Source organism: Mus caroli, unplaced genomic scaffold, assembly GCF_978045245.1.
Source record: "Mus caroli unplaced genomic scaffold, Mus_caroli_1 scaffold_9, whole genome shotgun sequence".
NCBI lineage: Eukaryota > Metazoa > Chordata > Mammalia > Rodentia > Muridae > Mus > Mus caroli.
In genome coordinates, this window is record NW_028227264.1 from 5,410,752 (window position 1) to 5,430,337 (window position 19,586).

Genomic DNA, 19,586 nt, shown 5'->3' on the forward strand with positions numbered 1-19,586 from the left:
TCTTATCTGAGATAAGGGTAGAAAGTGTGAAGAAGAATGAAGAGTAGAGGTTGAGGCCAGGAAGCCCAGTGGTAGAGCACTTGGCTAGGAGGTCTGAAGCCCTGAGAACCACCACTCCATCACAGAAGGACTGGATAGGAAGCCCAGCTGGGAAGATGCCAGTGTGGGTGGTAGCAGCAACAGTGGGTGCTGATGAATTAGAAGAAATTTTGCTGTTGGGTTGTTCAAACTCTATCCTAACCTACAGCAGATGCTGAGGCAAGGGGGTCTGGGGACTCATCTCATTTAGAAGGATGAAGAACTTCAGGGAGGGATGTAAGGAAGATGAAAGCAAGAAGCTTGGTGGCTACCTGGTGATAGAAAGTCAGGACAAGTCTAGACACCATCTCTCCTAAGTCCTCAGCAAGCACAAGTTGTACGCAGTTGGCCTGATGTTGCTATGTATTCAAATGCTAAATACTGTCCTAAGATCAGGTTGTCCCATGTGAGTATACCAAGTAATTCTATGTAACCTTGCTCCCCAAGTTAATTGGTAAATAAAAGGCTAAAGCCTGTGATTGGGCAGTAAATGGAGATAGGCAGATTTTCAGTTACCTGCCTAGGGTTGCTGGTTGAGCACGTGGCCAGGAGAAACAGCAAGTAATAAGGGACATACAGCTAGGATATAAGTTAAAATAGCTCTAAAACCTGCCCAATCTAGGCTTACAGCTTGTAAATAAAATACCTGGACTCTTTTATATGAGCTAGCTAGAACTCACAATTCCTTTTACACACTGTGGTACCCATCTACCTTGATGGGAATCCTGGAGGAGATGCAAATTTGGCTGCAGAAAGAGGGGAGATGTGATTGCCTTTGATGTTCTCTGCCTGGAAGTAAGGCATGCTTCTTTGATCTTCCTCAGCTTTTCACCTCAGGAGGTTTGGGGACACTCCTCTTGATGATGCACTGTGACAGAGACTGTGCTCTCCTGAGTGACGGAGGACTGAGGCCGGGCTTACTTGTCCCCTTAAGCCCCACCCAGGTGTCCGCAGAGAATCTATGCCCCAGGCATGTTTATGGGATGGAGTTACCCCTTTAGTAATGCTTGCTTCATATCAAGAAACCCATGACTAACTGAAGACACAATTGTCTATCACCCAGACAATGAATCTAGCTTTTCCTGGATTACACTGGTCTATACTCTTCACAGCAGTCCCCTTATAATATCCGAGGTGTAACAATGCCAAGCAAAGCCATTTTTCTGAGTGTCGGGAGAGGGGTGTGTTATATACCATAGCAGGAGTTACCTGTTACCATTTTATACTCCAAGAGTCAAGAATTATTACTCATTCTTTGAAATGAAGAGCTCAGGGCACAGAAAGGGGATATAGGCTTATTTAAAGGTTAATCTTGTTTTGAATCATTTGTAAGCACATGCATGGGCTTATTAATGAGGTATGCACGTCCCGTGGGTTATACAGAGCAGGTGCCGGAGGAGAGAGGCCTCAGCATCTCTGGAGCTGTCAAACATGGATGCCAGAAACACAACTTGGGCTCTCTGTAAGAGCAGTGTGTATTCAACCATCATGCCCTCTCTCCAGCCCCAGAGTACATAGATTTTGTAAAATCTTGATGATCCAATAGACTGAGCCAGGATTCAAACCCTCCAGTCCTTCTCTTCATCCCAGAGTAGCAGTGAACTCACCCTTCTCAGACAATTATCTATCCATGAACTTTTAAAATGGAAACAAGGGACTGGTCAGCACATTCTGGAGAAGCGAGAGAATCTAGAGAAAATAAATGTTTTATGTCTCTTAGGATGTGCTGAACAACGGATGGATGAAAAACGTGGAGAAATACAAGCATGGATCTGAGTGTGTGGCTCAGTGGCAGAGGGCATGGCTGGCTTGTATAGGATCTCATCTTTTCTAGGAATACACACACATGCACATGCACAAAGAGAGAAGAGACAGAGACTAATAATGATAGAAAGAATATTTTCTAAGATTTCTAGGGTGGGAAAACAGTATATGTTACCATGAACAAGAATGGGTTTTAAATACGTAGGAAAAGGGTAGGTATGGCTTAAAATTCATCTAAGGGAACAAGTTAAATTTATGTTGATGGACTAAACTGGGGTTTAAAGAGGAAGGAAAAGGCAAGAATCAAGCACGCTCACTACACAGAGGTGATGCTAGAAAGCCTTTTCTAACAATTTGCTCCCTCCTCTCTCCATGGCAGGATGGGAGAGCACAGACTTTTATCTGCCCCTCTGAAGATGTCTTTGCTCCTGACATGTTTAGGAAATGCTTGTCCGCTTGTCAACAGGAAGGATATCGTGCCCTACCTTGGTCTGAACTCTTGTGTCACTCAGGAGCAATTAGATGTCCTATAATTTTGCAGGGCATCTTAAAGAAAGGATGTGTGCTTACTAACATATCAAAGCAAAAGAAAACTGTCCAGAGGGGGAACTGCAGGTCCTTTCTCAACCTTAGAGGTTGAGAAGGGTGAATGAAGGTCTCAGGCTACCTTCCTCCTTCTGGGGGTACAGGGAAGGCCCCACCAGAAAAAGCATGTGCCTGCAGTTAAGAAGAAGTCCACTAGGGGGAGCAGTAACATGAGCGTGGCAAAGGGGTTGTGTCTGGGCTAGATACTGAAAATTAATGGATACAATTCAAACCCTAGGAGAGGAGAGTTCCCTTCTCCCTGGCTTAAATGGTCTCTCTCTTGTCCTCTTTTCTTCCCTCTGGGTTTGCATTAGAGGACTCTGGTTTTGTTTCAGGACCCAAGATGATGTAGAGCCCATTCCATCAACTGATCTGGCTTGATCCCAGACAAGTTGGATTGAAGGACAGTGTCCACTGGCATTGGCCAGTGCTGCTCCAAGCCAACCCTGGAATGACACTGTCTGTCTTCTTGCAAAGGCAGGAAGCCTTGAGGGTTATGCTGACAGCCTTTCCAAAAAGTTTCTGGGAGAAAGTCGTTGGAAGAACATGCAGAAGGCGACAAGCACAGGAAAAGGCATCTGATATGATATTATTATATACATGCTATCCTCCCAGTGTACCTGGGAGGCTGAGGCAGGAAAGTCATGAGTTCAAAGCCAGCCTGGGCTACATACTGAGGAGGGCTTGTTTCAAAGCAAAAGTAAAAACTTCAGAAAGCAGTCTGAGACTTTAGAGTTTCAGGTGACAGAATTTCCTTGCTTGGAGGATTTATTTTATTTTAATGTCCATCCTTCATGAAGTGAGTGGGCTCTGTGATATGGTCACCCTCGGGAGTGCATCCTCAGATACGCACATGCCTAGGCAAGTCCTTACATACCTCTGTTTCTACAGTAAGGCCTGGGAGTACAGAAGGCGACATGCTCTCCAGAAGGCTCTCATGCCTGGCGTAAGCACTGTTTTGAATGGCTGTCCTCTAGCTACTGAGTACAACTTTAACTCGTATGCTTATCAATTCACACTTAACCAGGATCTGACCCCAATTTGCTTTTATGTCTAATTCTAGATTTTCTTGATTTATGTATATTTGTGTCAGGTTCAGAAGTCAGCTGCATGAACAGTGAACATCGCGCCTGGTGCTCAGCACCCACCACTAGCAGCAGATCTTCAATAAACACCTGTTAAAAATAAATGAACAAATACAAGAAGGATCGGCCGATTGAACAGGAGGCAGAGGACCAAGCAGGAGGAAGCCCCAGAAGGATCTCTGTGGCCCCAAGAACTTTCCCAGAAGAACCATGGTTATGACTATGTTTTAAGTTCTGTTGCTCTATACTCAGAACTTAGACTTGGATGTCCTCTGAGAGCCAAGCCACAGGGTAGTCTGTGTAGGATAATACTGTGCCGTGCTGCCCTGTACTAAGAGTTTAATGCAGTCTGAAGCACACGGGCATAAGACTGCCATTGACCCCACCCTCTGAATGATTTCCAAGGTTTCGGTCATTTGAATGGCTACTGGACAGGGTCCGAGCAGATGTGAAGTTTACAGGGAAATAACCTTTCCTGATGTGATGGGTGAAAGGGTGTAGACTGGGCTAGCACTTCCCAAATTATGATGTGTAAATTCTGTGGGATCCAAAGCACAGCCATGACACACATAAAAATCCCAGATCAACTAAGCCTGGGAAAGTCTAGGAGAAGCTGGTGTTTAAAATATATGTGCACATATGTATGTATATGTAATATAAATAATGTATATATGCATGTGTATGTAGAAAGAGACTAATGGATAGATAGATGATGCATACATACATACATAGTAATGTGCTTGATGTCTTGGCATGAGGACTAGAATTTAGAGCCCTATCCCTCATAAATGGGTCAGGCCTGGCAATCTGTCTGTAGTCCTAGGCCTCAGGGGGTGAAGACAAGACGTGATTTCCAGAGCAAGCTGGTGAACTGGGAAACTCTGAGTTTAGTGAGAATCCCTTCTTCAGCAGATAAAGTAAAGAATATGGAGGAAGATGGCCAGTGACAAGCTCTGGCCTACACACACACACACACACACACACACATGCACACACACACATACACAAATGGCCTCCAGCACATGCACACATTTGAGCACATATGTACATACATACATGTGAACATGCAAATAGACACACACAGTCACCAACCAGCACATGCACACACATGGACACACATGTGAGTGTGCTAACACACACTCACACACACGCTCATCAGCACATGCGTAAACACAGATGTATGCAGGTGAACATGCAAACACACACATATACACTCTCACAGTCATCAGGACACACACACACATGTAAACCCCAACACACACATGCATACACACAGACACCAGCACATACCTAGATCCACACATGTGTATACACATTCACAGTCTCCAGTATATGCAGGGAAACACACACACAGGAGTGCTCACACACATGTGAGCATATAAATATACACATGCATACCACACACACACAGTATATATGTATATGTCTTAAGACTGTCAGTCATTAAAATGTGAATAATCACTGTGAATCTTCTACATGAAAACATGGCACAGAGGAGCCCCCAAATTTCTAAGCCATTCCCTTTTCCCTTCTTCCTGGATGGAGGGGGTGTGGAGGCCTGGAGAGCACCCTTCGGGAAAACTCTGACAGGAGCAGCTAGACAGGGCTTCCTCAGCCTGCCTGCTGCATCATAGAAAAGCTGCCTGTGCCACTACTCACTCACTCTCTCTCTTTTTTTAAAGACTATTTTGGATTCCTTCCCAGCATTTCCAGCAGAAGGGCCCTGAGACTCTAGGATTCCAAAAGCTCTGCTGGAGATCAACCATTGCATTATGGGAACAGACTTTGGATCTGGGTGAGCCCAGGTCCAAGCCAAGCCATCATACACAGTCACTACAGTTATTTCTGGAAGGTGACAAATTATCTCAGTTTCTCACCCAGAAAACAGGGAGCGACACTTACTCACTGGTATATTTTTGGCCCCAAATGGTTAAATGACATAATTAGGGGAAACAATTCACACGTAGGCTTCTCATTTGCTTTATACATCCTCGGAAACTTCAGCAGAAAAACAAGTAGCAAAGTGATCTGCTTTTGCTAATTGTCTTAGTTAGGGTTTTACTGCCTTGAACAGACACCATGACCAAGGCAAGTCTTATAAAAAACAACATTTAATTGGGGCTGGCTTACAGGTTCAGAGGTTCAGTCCATATCATCAAGGTGGGAGCATGGCAGCATCCAGGCAGGCATGGCGCAGGAGGAGCTGAGAGTTCTATGTTTTCATCTAAAGGCTGCTAGTGGAAGACTGACTTCAGGCAACTAGGGTGAGGATCTTATGCCCACACCCACAGTGACACACCCATTCCAACAAGGCCACACCTTCAGATGTGCCACTCCCTGGTCCAAGGATATACAAACCATCACACTAAGCTTTGCGATTCAGAGGCCAGTTTCTGCCATTCTCCAACCAGAATAACAGGTTCCTCTCCCTGCGAGATGCCCACTTGGGACCCAATGCTGAAGTCACTTTAGGACTAGCAAACAGACTGTGAAGATTCTTGGTCACCACTCCTTGCCGTTTGGGGAAGGGGAAAAGTTGCTCCTCAGTCACACTAGATAGAATCCCCACTTTGCAAGATCAGATATATCACATCCCCTAACTGAGATCTATATTTACCGTAAAGATGAACCAGTGTCATCCTGGGTTTGTATTATAGGCAACGCAAAGATCCAACACTTGGCTAGCAGTGGTTACAAGCTCTTCTGTGGAGGAGGAATTGTTCAAAGTACAATTTTTAAAGGTGTGCCTATTTCTATGAGAGCAGATGTAATGGTTTTTATAGGCATCTTAACATTTGGTGTCTTCAGGCTCCCTCTCCTGCTTAAAAATCCCCTAGGCTATAAAGTTTTAACCCTTAACTGTGAGCGCGCAGATGTGTGTTTGCACATGCGTGAGCACATGTGTACATGATGGTAACTACTAGTTAGGGGGAAATGAATGAGTTCATCTAATCCTGGCTCAGAGAAATGCCTTGTGGTTCAATGAAGTGGCACAGATAAACCCAGTCTTATATATGGACGGAATTTTGAAGTTCACATATATGTCGTAGTTTGGATCATGGAACATGTTTTCTCATGAAAAAGAAATGGATTTTATAGTAAACTGACTCCTGACCTAGCACACACACACACACACACACACACACACAACCTGTTTAACTCCTTCAGTGCCTGAAGCAAAGTTGTTGTCATTGTTATTCTTAATTTTGAGAGAACCGCTTTCCATGGGAACAATTTTCAGAGTTTTACTGTTTAAGGGAGAGAGCCACTGACTATAAAATTTTAACCAGTCTCCTAAATCACACCGACATTTTCCCCTTTAATAAATTACCAAGAAGAGCGGCTATTAATACCACAAATTATTTCCTGAATACGTTAAGTTAAAATAATATGTCTTTCTCTGCTGTCATATGTACTTTCAAACTTTAGTAAAAGGGATCCCATGGGACAAAGACAAGTCTCTGAGGACGTCATGGAGATGGACCAGGGCTGGCTTCTTGTCCTTCTGTTTCCTGGCTACTCTCCTGTGTGCAGGAGGCAGGTAAGCAGGATCCAAGGAAGCTGCGAGCATGGTCCTCATTTTTATTTTTATACCAGATTTGTGTCATCTGCTTTTCCTTCCAAGTCCTTACCTTTGCTTTAGTTTTTTCTTTAACTATTCTTATAGTTTAATAGGAATCTGCAGTAAGTAATGAAAGATAGTCTAGGCCACACTGACCTCAGGAATCAGAGCCACATGACACGTGGAGTATGCTAGAAGTTGTACAAACATATCACAGAATCATAGTGCTAGAAAGAAGCTAAATGATTGTCTGTCTAGTCCCTGGCTTCTGGACAAGCCAACCATTCCAAACAGAGGAGAGCTTCCCGTCAGAGGAAGGCTGCTGTTTTCTTTAACCCTTTCTAGTAAACACCGATTTGCTGCCCAGTATATTTTTATTCATTTTTCATTTAAATTAATTTATTCATGATTACACCTGTATTTAAATCAGAGAACAAAGTAGGGCTATCTATTCAAAACTCCCACAGTGCATTCAACATTAGAATTCTGTGTTCTTTTCCTTGGGATTTTCCTGAACATTCCCGTATCTGATTTTTCAGTCCTTTCTTCTGTGTTCTCTGGGCTGTTTGCATGCCATCAACAGGGGCCACCTGAATCTAGAAACTGTCTTATAAAGTATCTAAGAGTTCTGCATGGAATGCACACACAGCAACATTTAAGCATCATCTGATAAGAAGGCCCTAAGACTTGCATACAAAGGAAGGTAAAATTTAATAACCATAATAACATCATAAGAACATTGGCTATTTATTTACAGTCACTTTCTTGTCCGTAGTTAAACAAACAAACAAACAAACAAACAAAAAACATTATCAGCCAAAGTAAGAGAATCAAAGGGATTCTGGTGTTATTATTACATAAATTACACATGAGCCATGATCTCTCTCTCTCTATCTCTCTCTCTCTCTCTCTCTCTCTCTCTCTCTCTCTCTCTCTCTCTTTCTCCCCACTCTCTTTTTGAGGCAGGGTTTACCAACTCACTACATAGACCAGGCTAGCCTTCAACCCATAGAGATGGACCTGCCTCTGCCTCCCTGATGCTGGGATTAGAGACATGATGGTACCACACCCAGCTTCACGGCTTTAAATGACAAACATATGTTTCTTTTCATTCCTTAAATTTAGTATGTACAAATGCATAGGTGTTCATATTATGTGTGCATGTGTATGAACACGCTCATGGAGGTCAGGTGTTTCAACAGTTACACGGTCGCTCTTTACCTTATTATTTTAAAAAGCATATGCATACAATGTGTGTGCTGTTTGTGTGTGTGTGCACATTTGTGTCTGTGAAAACAGGTGTGTAGGTGTGTGTGTGTGTGTGCCTGTGCCACAGTACATGCACAGAAATCAGAGGGCATCTAGGGAGGTCAGAGGGCGACCTTGGGCTGGGTTCTCACCTTCCCCGTTCCTTTGAGATAGTTTTTGTTAGTTTGCTTTTCCCTTCGGGGGTGCTTGTGCTACACGTTGCCTTTACTTCTGTCTTAGTCAGGGTTTTACTGCTGTGAACAGGCACCATGACCACAGCAACTCTTATAAGGACAACATTTAATTGGGGCTGGCTTAAAGGTTCAGACGTTTAGTCCAGTATCATCAAGCAGGGAGCATGGCAGAGTCCAGGCAGACATAGTGCAAGAGGAGCTGACAGTTCTACATCTTCAGACTACTAGAAGACTGGCTTCCAGGCAGCTAGGACAAAGCCCATGCCCACAGTGACACACTTCATCCAACAAGGCCACACCTCCTAATAGTGCCGTTCCCTGGGCCAAGCATATACAAACCATCACATTGGTTCTCAATATCACGCCTCACAAGGAAGCACGCACTCTTGCATACTGAGCCATCTTCCCACCCCCACCTTAATTTTTGAGATTTCAGTAAACCTGGAGTTCCCTAGGTTGGCAACATGGGATGCCCAGACAGCTCTAGGGATTCAGCTGTCTCAGAAGACCCAATTCAGGGCTCACAGATGTTCTGGGCATTCTTGCTACATTGGTGATCTGAAAACAAAGAGTTAAAAACAGGAAGTGGGACCAGGCTATGAAAATTCAAAGCCCACTCCTGGAAACCTACTTCCTCCGTCTGGGAAGACTCCAAGCCTTAAAGATCCCCTAACCCTCCCAAACAGTGCCATTAGCTGAGGACCAAAGAGTCAAACACGTGAGACTATTGGGGGGGGGCATTTCTCGTTCAAACCACAACAACCTGGTATCAAAAAAAGAGGCTCTGTCACTTTAAAAACGTATATCATTCAGTGAGTGCCACTTACTGTCAAATAAAGACCACAATATTGAAATCTCAGCATGAATCCATTTTTCAGCCATTATCTTCCCCTTGGAGGTGCACAGAACTGTGCAGACAGAGACATTCTGTCTACATTTTGGCCTCTCGTGTTTGTGCTGGGGAATTTGAACTCAGGCTCTCATGGTTTGCCCTGGGGGGCAAATACTATACTCAGTGAACCACTGCTCTAGCCTAAAGGAATGACACCCTCTGTCTATGATCAGATTGTCACTACATGAGTGCCAGCCATCATGCCTCCCTGCCATGATGTGACTGTCCTCTCTGGAAGTGAAAGCCAAAATAACCCCCTTCCCCAGTTTTAAGTTGCTTTTATCAGGATATTTTATCAACAATAGAAACTAATACACAGGTTGACAACAAATTTTTTCCTGCAAAAAGACCACTGAACAGTACCCACATTTCCTCCACCAGCGGCTGCATGGGTACAGAGGTCCTCATCTCTGCACAGGTTTACAAAGCAGGACAAGCGTTACAACTTCCTGGTAGACAACAGTACTGTCATTCTGTCACAGGTGTACCCAACTCTGTGTGTAGCTGCTATACTGGGGCAAAAATGATCCTGCAAAGTGAGCGGATTCTTTTGCTTACACAGAATGTAACAGATGCTATATTCAAACTATATATACAAATGTTATATTTCCTAATGAATGTTTGGAAGCCAAGACTTGATGAGCTTATTACAAGTAGACTCTTAATCCTGCACAAAAAAAAAAAAAAAAGTTTTCTCTTTACTCTAAAGATTTAGGATACAGGTGAGGGAGTGCAAAGAAAGAAATGCCAAATGAAAAATTTCTCATGTGACTGTGAAGGTCTTATTAGCATTGTTTATATAATTTAGTGGTTTAAATAGTTTGAGATTGTATGTTTAATTGATGTTAACAAACTAACATCTAATGTACACAGTCCATCAGACCTGACAGAAGTAGCCACTTATTCAGGCTTCCTTGTTTTCAGATTCCCTGCATAAATCCTACCTTAAATTTCCTTCAATGCCCTGACCAAAATACAGCACATAATTGAAACTTCCGAGTGGAGGATATCCCGTAAGGTACCCACTAGTTATGTTTTAGCAATGGGAAGGTCAACTTACTTGTTCATTTTTAGTAAGCCGGGTCTTGTTGTGAATGTCTGATGTGACCAAATTGAAGCCGTGCTTCTCTGATAAGATTCTCAGAAGCAAGACCACGGTACGACTGCCACACTTGCCAACTCTGTTGTAGACCACCTGGCTGGGGAAGGGAAGGACCTGGAAGGAGAGGAAGAGAAGCAGCATGAAATGTGGGCGAAGACTCGAGTCTTCCCTCTAAGGGACAACAATGAATGTCGGACATGTAAATGAGAAGTGTCTCCACTCAAGCTGATGAAAACAGAGCCAGTGTGTAGATATAGTCCCTCATTTCAGAGAGAACTGTCCAGCTGCACTCATTCAGACTTGATACTGATGAAATCTCATGACGTCTATAAAGTGTGATCATGAACCACCCTCAAAAGGACAACACGGACATATGTGCTTTAGGAAGAATGTTTGTTTTTGTTTGCAAGACAGGTTTTATTTGACCTGCTTAATAAGAGAAAACAGAGGGACATTAAAAATGATGTAGAGGCTGGGTCTGGTGGCCCATGACTTTAATCTCACCACTTGGGAGGCAGAGGCAGACGGATCTCTGTTAGTTCAAGGCCAGCCTGGTCTGCATAGTGAGGTCCAAGACAGTCGGGGCTACATAGTGAGACCCTGTCTCAAACAACCACAACAAAAAAATGATGTAGAACTCATATATCACTAAGTTCAAACTTATAAACAGAACAACTTAAGAATTTCTTTTCAGTGGATCTGAATGATAAAAGCATCACCAACCATCAAGGTCAGGAACTTGTCATCACAAGCGGAAGACCCCCATACACGTAAGCAATCATTTCTCTTTCCCAGGCCAGGCTAAGCTTCTGGAACCATATATGTACTTACTGTCTTACTGTTCCACTAGAGGGTTCTAGAGAAACCATGTAAATGAAGTAAAGCCTGTGTCTTTTAGGTCTGACTTTTACTTAGTAGACTGGTTTCCAGTGTCAGCTGTGCTGTAGAGTGACTCACACTCCATCATCCTAACTGGCTGGACACCATTGCAATGCATGAACAAGGATTCTGTTTGGACATCAGTCGATGGATGGGGGAATCATTTCCACTTTTGGCTGACATGAGTAATGCTGCTATGGGGATATGTGTACATGCTTTTGTGTGGACATGTACTTCCAATTCTCTGATGTACATACCTATGAGAGGGGCTCCGGGACCCCCAACAACTCCACATTCTAGCATTCTGTGCAACTGCCGAACCGTTTTCAATACAGCTGCACGGTTTTATCTTCCCCTCGGCAACGTACAAGGGCTCCAGTTTCTCCGTGTCCTTGCCAACCTTTGTTATGGTTTTTGTGTTTGTTTTTATATTTTATTATAAACATCCCAGTGGGTGTGAAGTGCTATCTCATTGTGGTTTTGAGTTATATTTCCCCAGTGGCTAATAATGTTGATCGTGTGTGTGTGTGTGTGTGTGTGTGTGTGTGTGATTACTTTCTTTGTACAAATGTATACTTAAAATTTTTACACTGCCAAGTTGAGCTGCCTTTTTATGGATACATTTATAGGGTTTTGTATTCGTATCTTCTCTTTATTTGTGGAGAAATGAGTTGCAAATGCCTTTCTCACTCTTCAGTTGTCTTTTCACTGTCATGATAGTGTCCTTAAAAGTCTAAAAGTTTTAAGTTTGATTTGGATGCATTTATTTGGCTGTTTGTGCTTCAAGCTCTCTTTAAGACAATCCCTATTTTCTAAGAGGTTTTCACTTCAGTCCTAACAATTTAGCTCTTTGCTTTGAGTTCATTCTTTGTATAGCACTGGGTAAGGCCCAATTTTGTACATTTGCAGGTGGCTATCAAATTGTCCCAGCCACATTTAGTGAAAGGCTTCTTCTCTCGTCCTTTGTCACCCTTACTGACAATCTCCTGCATGACCTAATAGTCTTTGCTAGGATAACTTTGATGTCTATCTTGAAGTTAGGAAAGTTCTTTAAGCTTTGTTCCTTGATTGTATAAAAACAAGCGTTGGTCATTCTGGGTCCCTTACATTCCCCCCAAAACAAAACAAGCCATTGAACTTTTGATAGCAATTCAGTTTGATGCATAGAGCAGTTTGGGGACAAGTGCTATGCTAACAATATTGTCTTCCACCCCCCTCCCCCACGGGTTGTTCTTCTAGGGATTCCACTTTTTAATTTGTTTTGCTGATATTTTATAGCGGTCACTGTAAAGCCTCTAGAGTATCAATTTATTCTTTTTGATACTTTATGAACGGAATTATTTCCTTAATTTTGTTTTTGGATGGCCTATGAATAGGAATACAGCTAATTTTTATATGTTGATCTTAAATCCTGTCATTTTTCCATGTGACTTCTTCCATGTGGGATTTTCTACATGTAGGATGATGTCATCTGCAGAGATATTTTTAACTTCATCTTTTCTAACATGGCTCTCTCTGATTTCCATTCCTTTCCTGATTATCCAGTGATAATGACCTTGATTGACTACAGAAGCATTAAAAAAGAGCACTTATGATTAGATATTTATACCTCTAATAAAGACAAAGTCCCCAAAAGGACATAGAACAGCACAAAAAAGCCACAGACAAACACACCCAAAACTCTCTTCTACAACTACAAGGTAACTTACTGTCTTGAAATGGCTTACAGGTATGAACTTAGAAACAGCTACAATATCTCTATCATTCACTCAGTAACTAGTCACATGCCAATGCTATACAATTCTTCCCATTCCTATTTTTCTCTTATATCCACATCTTTAGGGCCAGCCAGTTCTTGTGTCCTCATACTCCCTAAAATGCACTTTGTACAGACAAAGAGTCTTAGCAGATGCTAACCCTGTCTTGACCACTCTGATAAATTTAATGTATTGTCTAATACTAATACGGTGATTCTGGTAAAATTTGGAATCAAGAGAATATTCAAATCCAGATAATAGTTCTATGAAACTACTCATAAAATTTATCAGGATAGAAGAATAGTCAAGGTAATAGGTCTTTACTTTGAATATTATCAGTGAGTACCTTCCCTCAAAGTTGGTTCTCTGGTAACTATGGCAACCCAGATATTTAGAGATGGGGCATGTTTGCAGGTATAAGCATGAGCCAAGGAGGTTGACCTAGGTTGTTAAAATTAGCATGGAAATGTTAATATAGTGTTTGTTGCTTAGTTCTTCAGTATAGCCAGAGTGGGCACCAACCTCAGTCATGACATAAACTACCCACATAAACACAGAGTTCACTTCCTCTGTAGAAATAAATTGCTTGAATCTGGAGATGGCTCCATAGGAAGTTGTTGCTGAGCCTGTCAATGCCACGCACTCTGGTTGAGTCAGTTTGACAAGTCGAGAGGCTTAAAAGCTGCTCATGAAGCAAAAAGAGCTTCAAGGAAGCTCTCCTCCTGGAGTCTGGCGTTCCCTTTAACCCATACATTAATTTTCCATTCCCACATTCATCTAGTGTATAGATCCACATGCTCTCTTTTTAGTATTATCCTATTATAAGTGCCTCTTAAGATTGAATTCTGACATAGCTAAAGCCTCAGTGTTCCAACAGTCCTAGATCGTCCTTGAGCAAGACCTTGGGATTGGAATTCAGTACTGCCCCTGGTATTGCACTATCTCTTTGAGTAAAAGTTAGGTCACTGCCCTTCACAGGAATCTACCATCACCAAGGAAGAAAGAAGTTTCTGACCATAGGAGAAACCAGAATAGATACTTAGAATTATAGCTGAGTTACACCTATATACAGGAATTTACAATGATTTAGGAAGCAGATCGGGCTGTGGTTTTAGAGTATTGCATTATTCATGAGATGGTTAGCTAGAACGGAACTCCCTAGTTAGAACCATGACTTGGGTGTGAAAGCCCTTGCCCTAGGAGTGAAAAGTTCTCACACCTGGCTTCTAAGACTACAGCTGACCTTAGATAGGGCTGACTTTGTCTCAGTTCCTGCCAGTCTTTGCGTTTTCATTCCTCTGTTCTGTGTAAGAGTCATTAAGCATCCGGTTACCTCATTTTGTACCTTACGAATATGTCACCCAACTTCCTTATTGTCTTCTGCATAAAAAGTCTGATGCTTGATTTGAAAAATACATTCAGATTCCACACGACCTCTCCTGTGTGCGTCTGTCTGTCAAATTCATCCAACGCTTTGCCCACCCGTGACTAGAGACCCTTTCCACGCAGACAAAGGGGCCCAGAGGGTCTGCGGCATGTCAACTTGAGTTTGATCCCAGTGACTTACATGGTGAAAGGAAAGGGCCAACTCCTCTTAGTGATCATCCACCTTCCACACATAATCTCCCATAAATGACACACACATGCAGCATGCATACCTCACACATAACAAATAAATAATGATGAAAGAAAAAAAGGAAGAAATTGTTAAACTGTTCGATTTGCCCTCTCCTAGAGACCTCAACTTGTAACATGATAGTAATCGCTGAAGAGAACTGTTACATCTGCACCTACAACCTAGAGAAGCTCTGGGTTTTGATGTGACTAACACTTTACACCAAGACTGCAGGCATACCTTAGATTAAAGGGAGAAGCGGGGCACCCGGTAGAGACCTTCCGTGAAAGCATCCTTCTCCTAGATTGCTTGGAGAGCTGATATGGAAGCATGCTTGCTAATTGTTGTACAGATTCCTTTTGCTAATAACTAAAAGTCAGGTTACCTTAAGTTAGTGATTAATCAGTCTTTAAAGTCGTTAGTGCATCTCTTTCCTTAGTGTTGCAGAAATCTCAAATAGTGGGCCAAAATGTTTCGATTATAAGAGGAATTTACGGAAGACCAAAGGTCCCTGTACCAAGACTGCAGGCATGCCTACAACAATAATGGAAAAGAAAGTGGGACATTGTCTTGGGACATTGTCCTCCATGTCTAACTTGGCCACAGACCTCTGCAACTGTCTACCTGAACAAGATTGGGCCTGTTAACTTTTTATCATGGAGGAGGGGCTTATGTGGCGTCATAGCCCACCCCCCCATCACAGGATTTATAAACAGTTACACATAGGAGGGAAGTATCATGAGGTCCTACCCCTCCCCAAGATTGTAGGTACCTATGGGCTACTAGGGAAGAGGTTTCAATAGGTTCTCTTTCTTCCTATAGGTGTTTTAGGCAGTTAATTTTTGCTAGGGGAGTGAGGGCATCACAGGAACATGCCTTTCCCTGAGGATAAACAGACAATTAACCTTTGCCAGGGAGAGTCCCCTCCTATGTAGCTTAATGAGTTGTCTATGCACTTATAAGTAATTGGAGTTAAACCTATTGTTTTATGAGGCTAGACTTGAGTGAAATCATCTCTATGGTCTGTCACTGGTGTCCCTCTGAGGATGAACAGACATTTGTGCTCCACCCCTAGGGAAAGGTCTCAAAACAAAGAAAAATATACCATATCTGCACTCTATTTTCAGTTAACACTGTCATAGAGCCATGTAATGGGAGTTGGGGAACACAGCATCCCATAAGACCTCTCAAATCACAATTTGACCTTCAGAGACACAGTGTCACACACAGACCTCTCTCCAATTCAAATCAATTCAAATTGTTTTTTCAACAGCATAGGAGAAGCTAGGATGGGCAGAGAGGCAGGCTAAACCAACATGTTGGTTTTTCAGACTATTAAATTGAACAGTAAAGAAATGGGTTCATAACTGTTCTCAGGAGAAATACAGATTTACTTCTGAAAGTCTGCTTTACAAATCCATCTCACCATTTATTTGAAGGGTGGAAAAGAGACTTCTAGATTTTATAGAAGATTGATCCTGTCTTGGCTCCTGTGCTGGGTTAAATAAGGTTTTTATACATGTCTACAGTTTATACATCACGTCACCGTCCTTTACCCGTCTCCAATCCCTCCCAAATTCCTTCCATCATCTCTCAAATTCATGACCTCTTCTTTAACTACCATTGTCACATATATGTACACATGCTTATACATTATATATACACTGAGCAATTTTAGTGTTGCTCCTGTGTACTTGTGTTCTAGAGATGAACACTTGGGATTGGATGATATATCAAGAAGCTCATCTTTAAAAAAAAAAAAAAAAAAAAGATACTCTCTCTGTCAACCTGTAATTCCCTGTAGTGAATCTTTATACTCCTCATTAATAATGGCATATCAAATAGCCTTCTTGTCTTTTAATCTAGCTGTGCATTTGCCTAAGAACTTGCATAACCAAACAGCTTAAGTAACACTATTGATGTCTATGCCACTCCTTCCCTGTGCACCTTCGTCTTTTCTACAGACCATAGCACCTAGAACAATGGGTTCGATGTTTAGAAGCAACTCAGTTATAACCCATGCCTCCAGCCATGACCCAGGACCATCATCCACTGCAATCCAACCTGCTCCATTTGACTTCTCCGTTCTTTTTGTCTTCCCAATCTCAAACCCCCCGCAAGAGAGTGGGACCATATCTACATGAATGAAATAGAGCCTAGAGAAGGCAAATGCCATTTCCAAGGTCACAAAGCATCAGAGTCACATGGAACAGCTAAAGCCCAGCCCTCAGCTTTTCTCCTCCCTAGGACCACACTCTCCTTCCTGGGCCATCAAATCAAACGGCAGAGGGAGCTTTTTGCTTGACGTCTATGGCAGAAATACTATTTCTTTTCTTGTGTCATGCATGTAGCTAACCTCATTAAGCATGCTATTTTCCAACAGTCAGCCACTGCAGTCACCATAGGTGACATCACTGAGTATCACCCAGGTACCTAAGTGGAACTGACAGAGGTTGATTAGAATTTTCCTCCATCCTCAAGACTCATTCTAAGGAACCAATGCAAGCTCAGGGTGTCAATGCCACTAATCAGAGGAGGAGGAAGCAGAGTGGGCCTCTACATTGTTCCTTTCCCTGTGACACCCTTGACAGTGGCATGTGCAGTTGTCTCAGGCATTGTGAGTGTCTTCCACCAAGAAAAGGAGGAAAAACAAGAAACAGTAACTTATGAGGTAATGTGTATAAAATCCTTAATGTACTCAAAAAGGTCAGCATATCCCTTTAAATGATATGCTTAATAACTGTGAGGAGGTGCTATGTAAAAGTCATTTTCATCAATAGGCATTTGCCAATTGTTGGGTAGGGAATCTGCATCTCTCATTTGAAGGATTGTACTAATCTCTATGCACAAGTTCTGAATTCATACTCTTGCTCTGGGTGCCCTAGAGAGAAGTGTCTACCAAAAGCCTTCATTGTTGCTACCTCTAATAATTCTTCAAGTTTGGCTAGTATGGGTATATGAATGTTATGTCTGTGGTTTCTATTTTATGGCCAATTTGTAAAAGTGAAGGGGACTCCAAAATATTTCCCTCTATGAATTATGTATTTTTGTGTTTCTGCCTTGTAAGTTCTGCAAATGCCACAACCCCCCAGAGCCTGACAGGCCCATATGGAACATGCCAAATAAACAGAAGTCCTTCCAAATCCTAAGCATAGCGGTAACTACCACCAGATGACGGCCACAAGCACAAGGACTTATCCCAAGCTGGAAAGGAGGGGGAGGGAGAAAAGGAAAGTGGGGCAGAAGATGACTTGGTTTGAGTGAAGACTTCAATGGCTTTCTACTATAGGACTCTTGTAGGGGGTGGCATTATTGAAGAACTAACATCACTGCCAAGCTTAAATCTCTGAAAAATAGCATTTTATATAATGATGTGATTTTTTTCAAGTGGCTGAATAGTCTAATTCTTTATAGAACTGTATCCCCTGTACTCAGATTCACTAGATAAGAGTTTCAGGCAGTAGTTCTCAGTCTGTGGGTCCTGACCCCTGGGGAAAGCAGGCATTAACATTACAATTCATAAAAGTAGCAACCATGTCAGCTATGAGGTAGCGACAAAGCTAATTTTATGGTTGGGGTTCACTCCAGCATGAGGAGCTGTGGTGAAGGGTCATGGCATTAGGAAGGGTGAGAACCACTGTTTTAGGATAAGGACTGGGAATTACTAAATGGCTCTCAGGGGCCTTTGATACCATGCTGCGCTGCTACAAAGACTCCCAAGCTTTCTGCATCAGAGTGATTTAAGGGGCTCCCATGGCCTAGAAGATGAAAGTAGGTGAAATGGTTCCCTGCATGAGCCCAGTCAGGCCAGGAGAGCTGTATCTAGCTTGTGCATCAGTGGTCATTTCTCCTTTTGAATTGGCACATGTTACACAAATTAAATACCCCTTGATGAATGTCTATTCACCCAGATGGGCTAGAGACCAGGTGTGCTGGTTAACTGAATGTGTGGTTAACTGAAACTCTCATCAAACACTGTCATAGTATTAGACCTTTAGAGCCAGTGCTAAACTGAATAGGAACAGATTTCCCTCAATGAACAAAATTGTCCTTGGTGACTTTCCAGAATTTCCACTTCATAGTCAAACATACCAAAGCAAGAACAGCCACAGTCTGAATTTATTCCTGTTATGCACAGTCCAAAAACCCACTAAGCTAATCCACATTTTAAACTTTCCCATAATATCATGGTGCTGGTGACTTCACACCTTCAAGACTAGGTTTTCTTCATCTGTAAAATGGAAGGGCTGAATTATCATCCAGTAAGTTATCTTCCGGAGCTCATACATTATTGTGTTAAGTCTGTATTTTTGTCAAACCAAATACTTTTTTTTGTTTGTTTTTTTGTTTTTTTGTTTTTTTCGAGACAGGGTTTCTCTGTGTAGCCCTGGCTGTCCTGGAACTCACTTTGTAGACCAGGCTGGCCTCGAACTCAGAAATCCGCCTGCCTCTGCCTCCCAAGTGCTGGGATTAAAGGCGCACGCCACCACGCCCGGCTCCCAAATACTTTTAAAAAGCTCTAGAAACACTTTGAAAAATTTCAGTCCTCCATGAGGACTCACAATAGGGAGAAGAGCAATTGGTAGCCCTATCCACCTGTAAGACCTAGAAAACTAAGCAATGACCAGCCCAGGAAGCTGGAATAAATGGTACAATAGTAGTAATTTTCCCTTTGGGGTTAACTAACAATTGGACTTAAGGCCTCTTCAGTGGGAGGAAATTCATGCAGAGGTCTGTAAGTAAACCTAGCTGCCAACCCAAGGCTGGAGAGGTAACTTGAGAGGACAATGTACCATTGCCACTTTTCTAAACTAGTATAATCTCT

General features: G+C 42.5%; 1 protein-coding gene across 1 annotated transcript in view; it reads right to left on the reverse strand.

Annotated features, from left to right (window-relative positions):
- The window catches only part of Ust (uronyl 2-sulfotransferase), a 318,112-nt gene that overhangs the window by 109,438 nt on the left and 189,088 nt on the right, over nucleotides 1-19,586 (reverse strand). Inside the window, exon 3 of the mRNA XM_021174866.2 lies at nucleotides 10,469-10,624. Within this exon, the coding sequence (XP_021030525.1) occupies nucleotides 10,469-10,624 (156 nt within the window). The remainder of the gene's footprint in view (nucleotides 1-10,468; nucleotides 10,625-19,586) is intronic.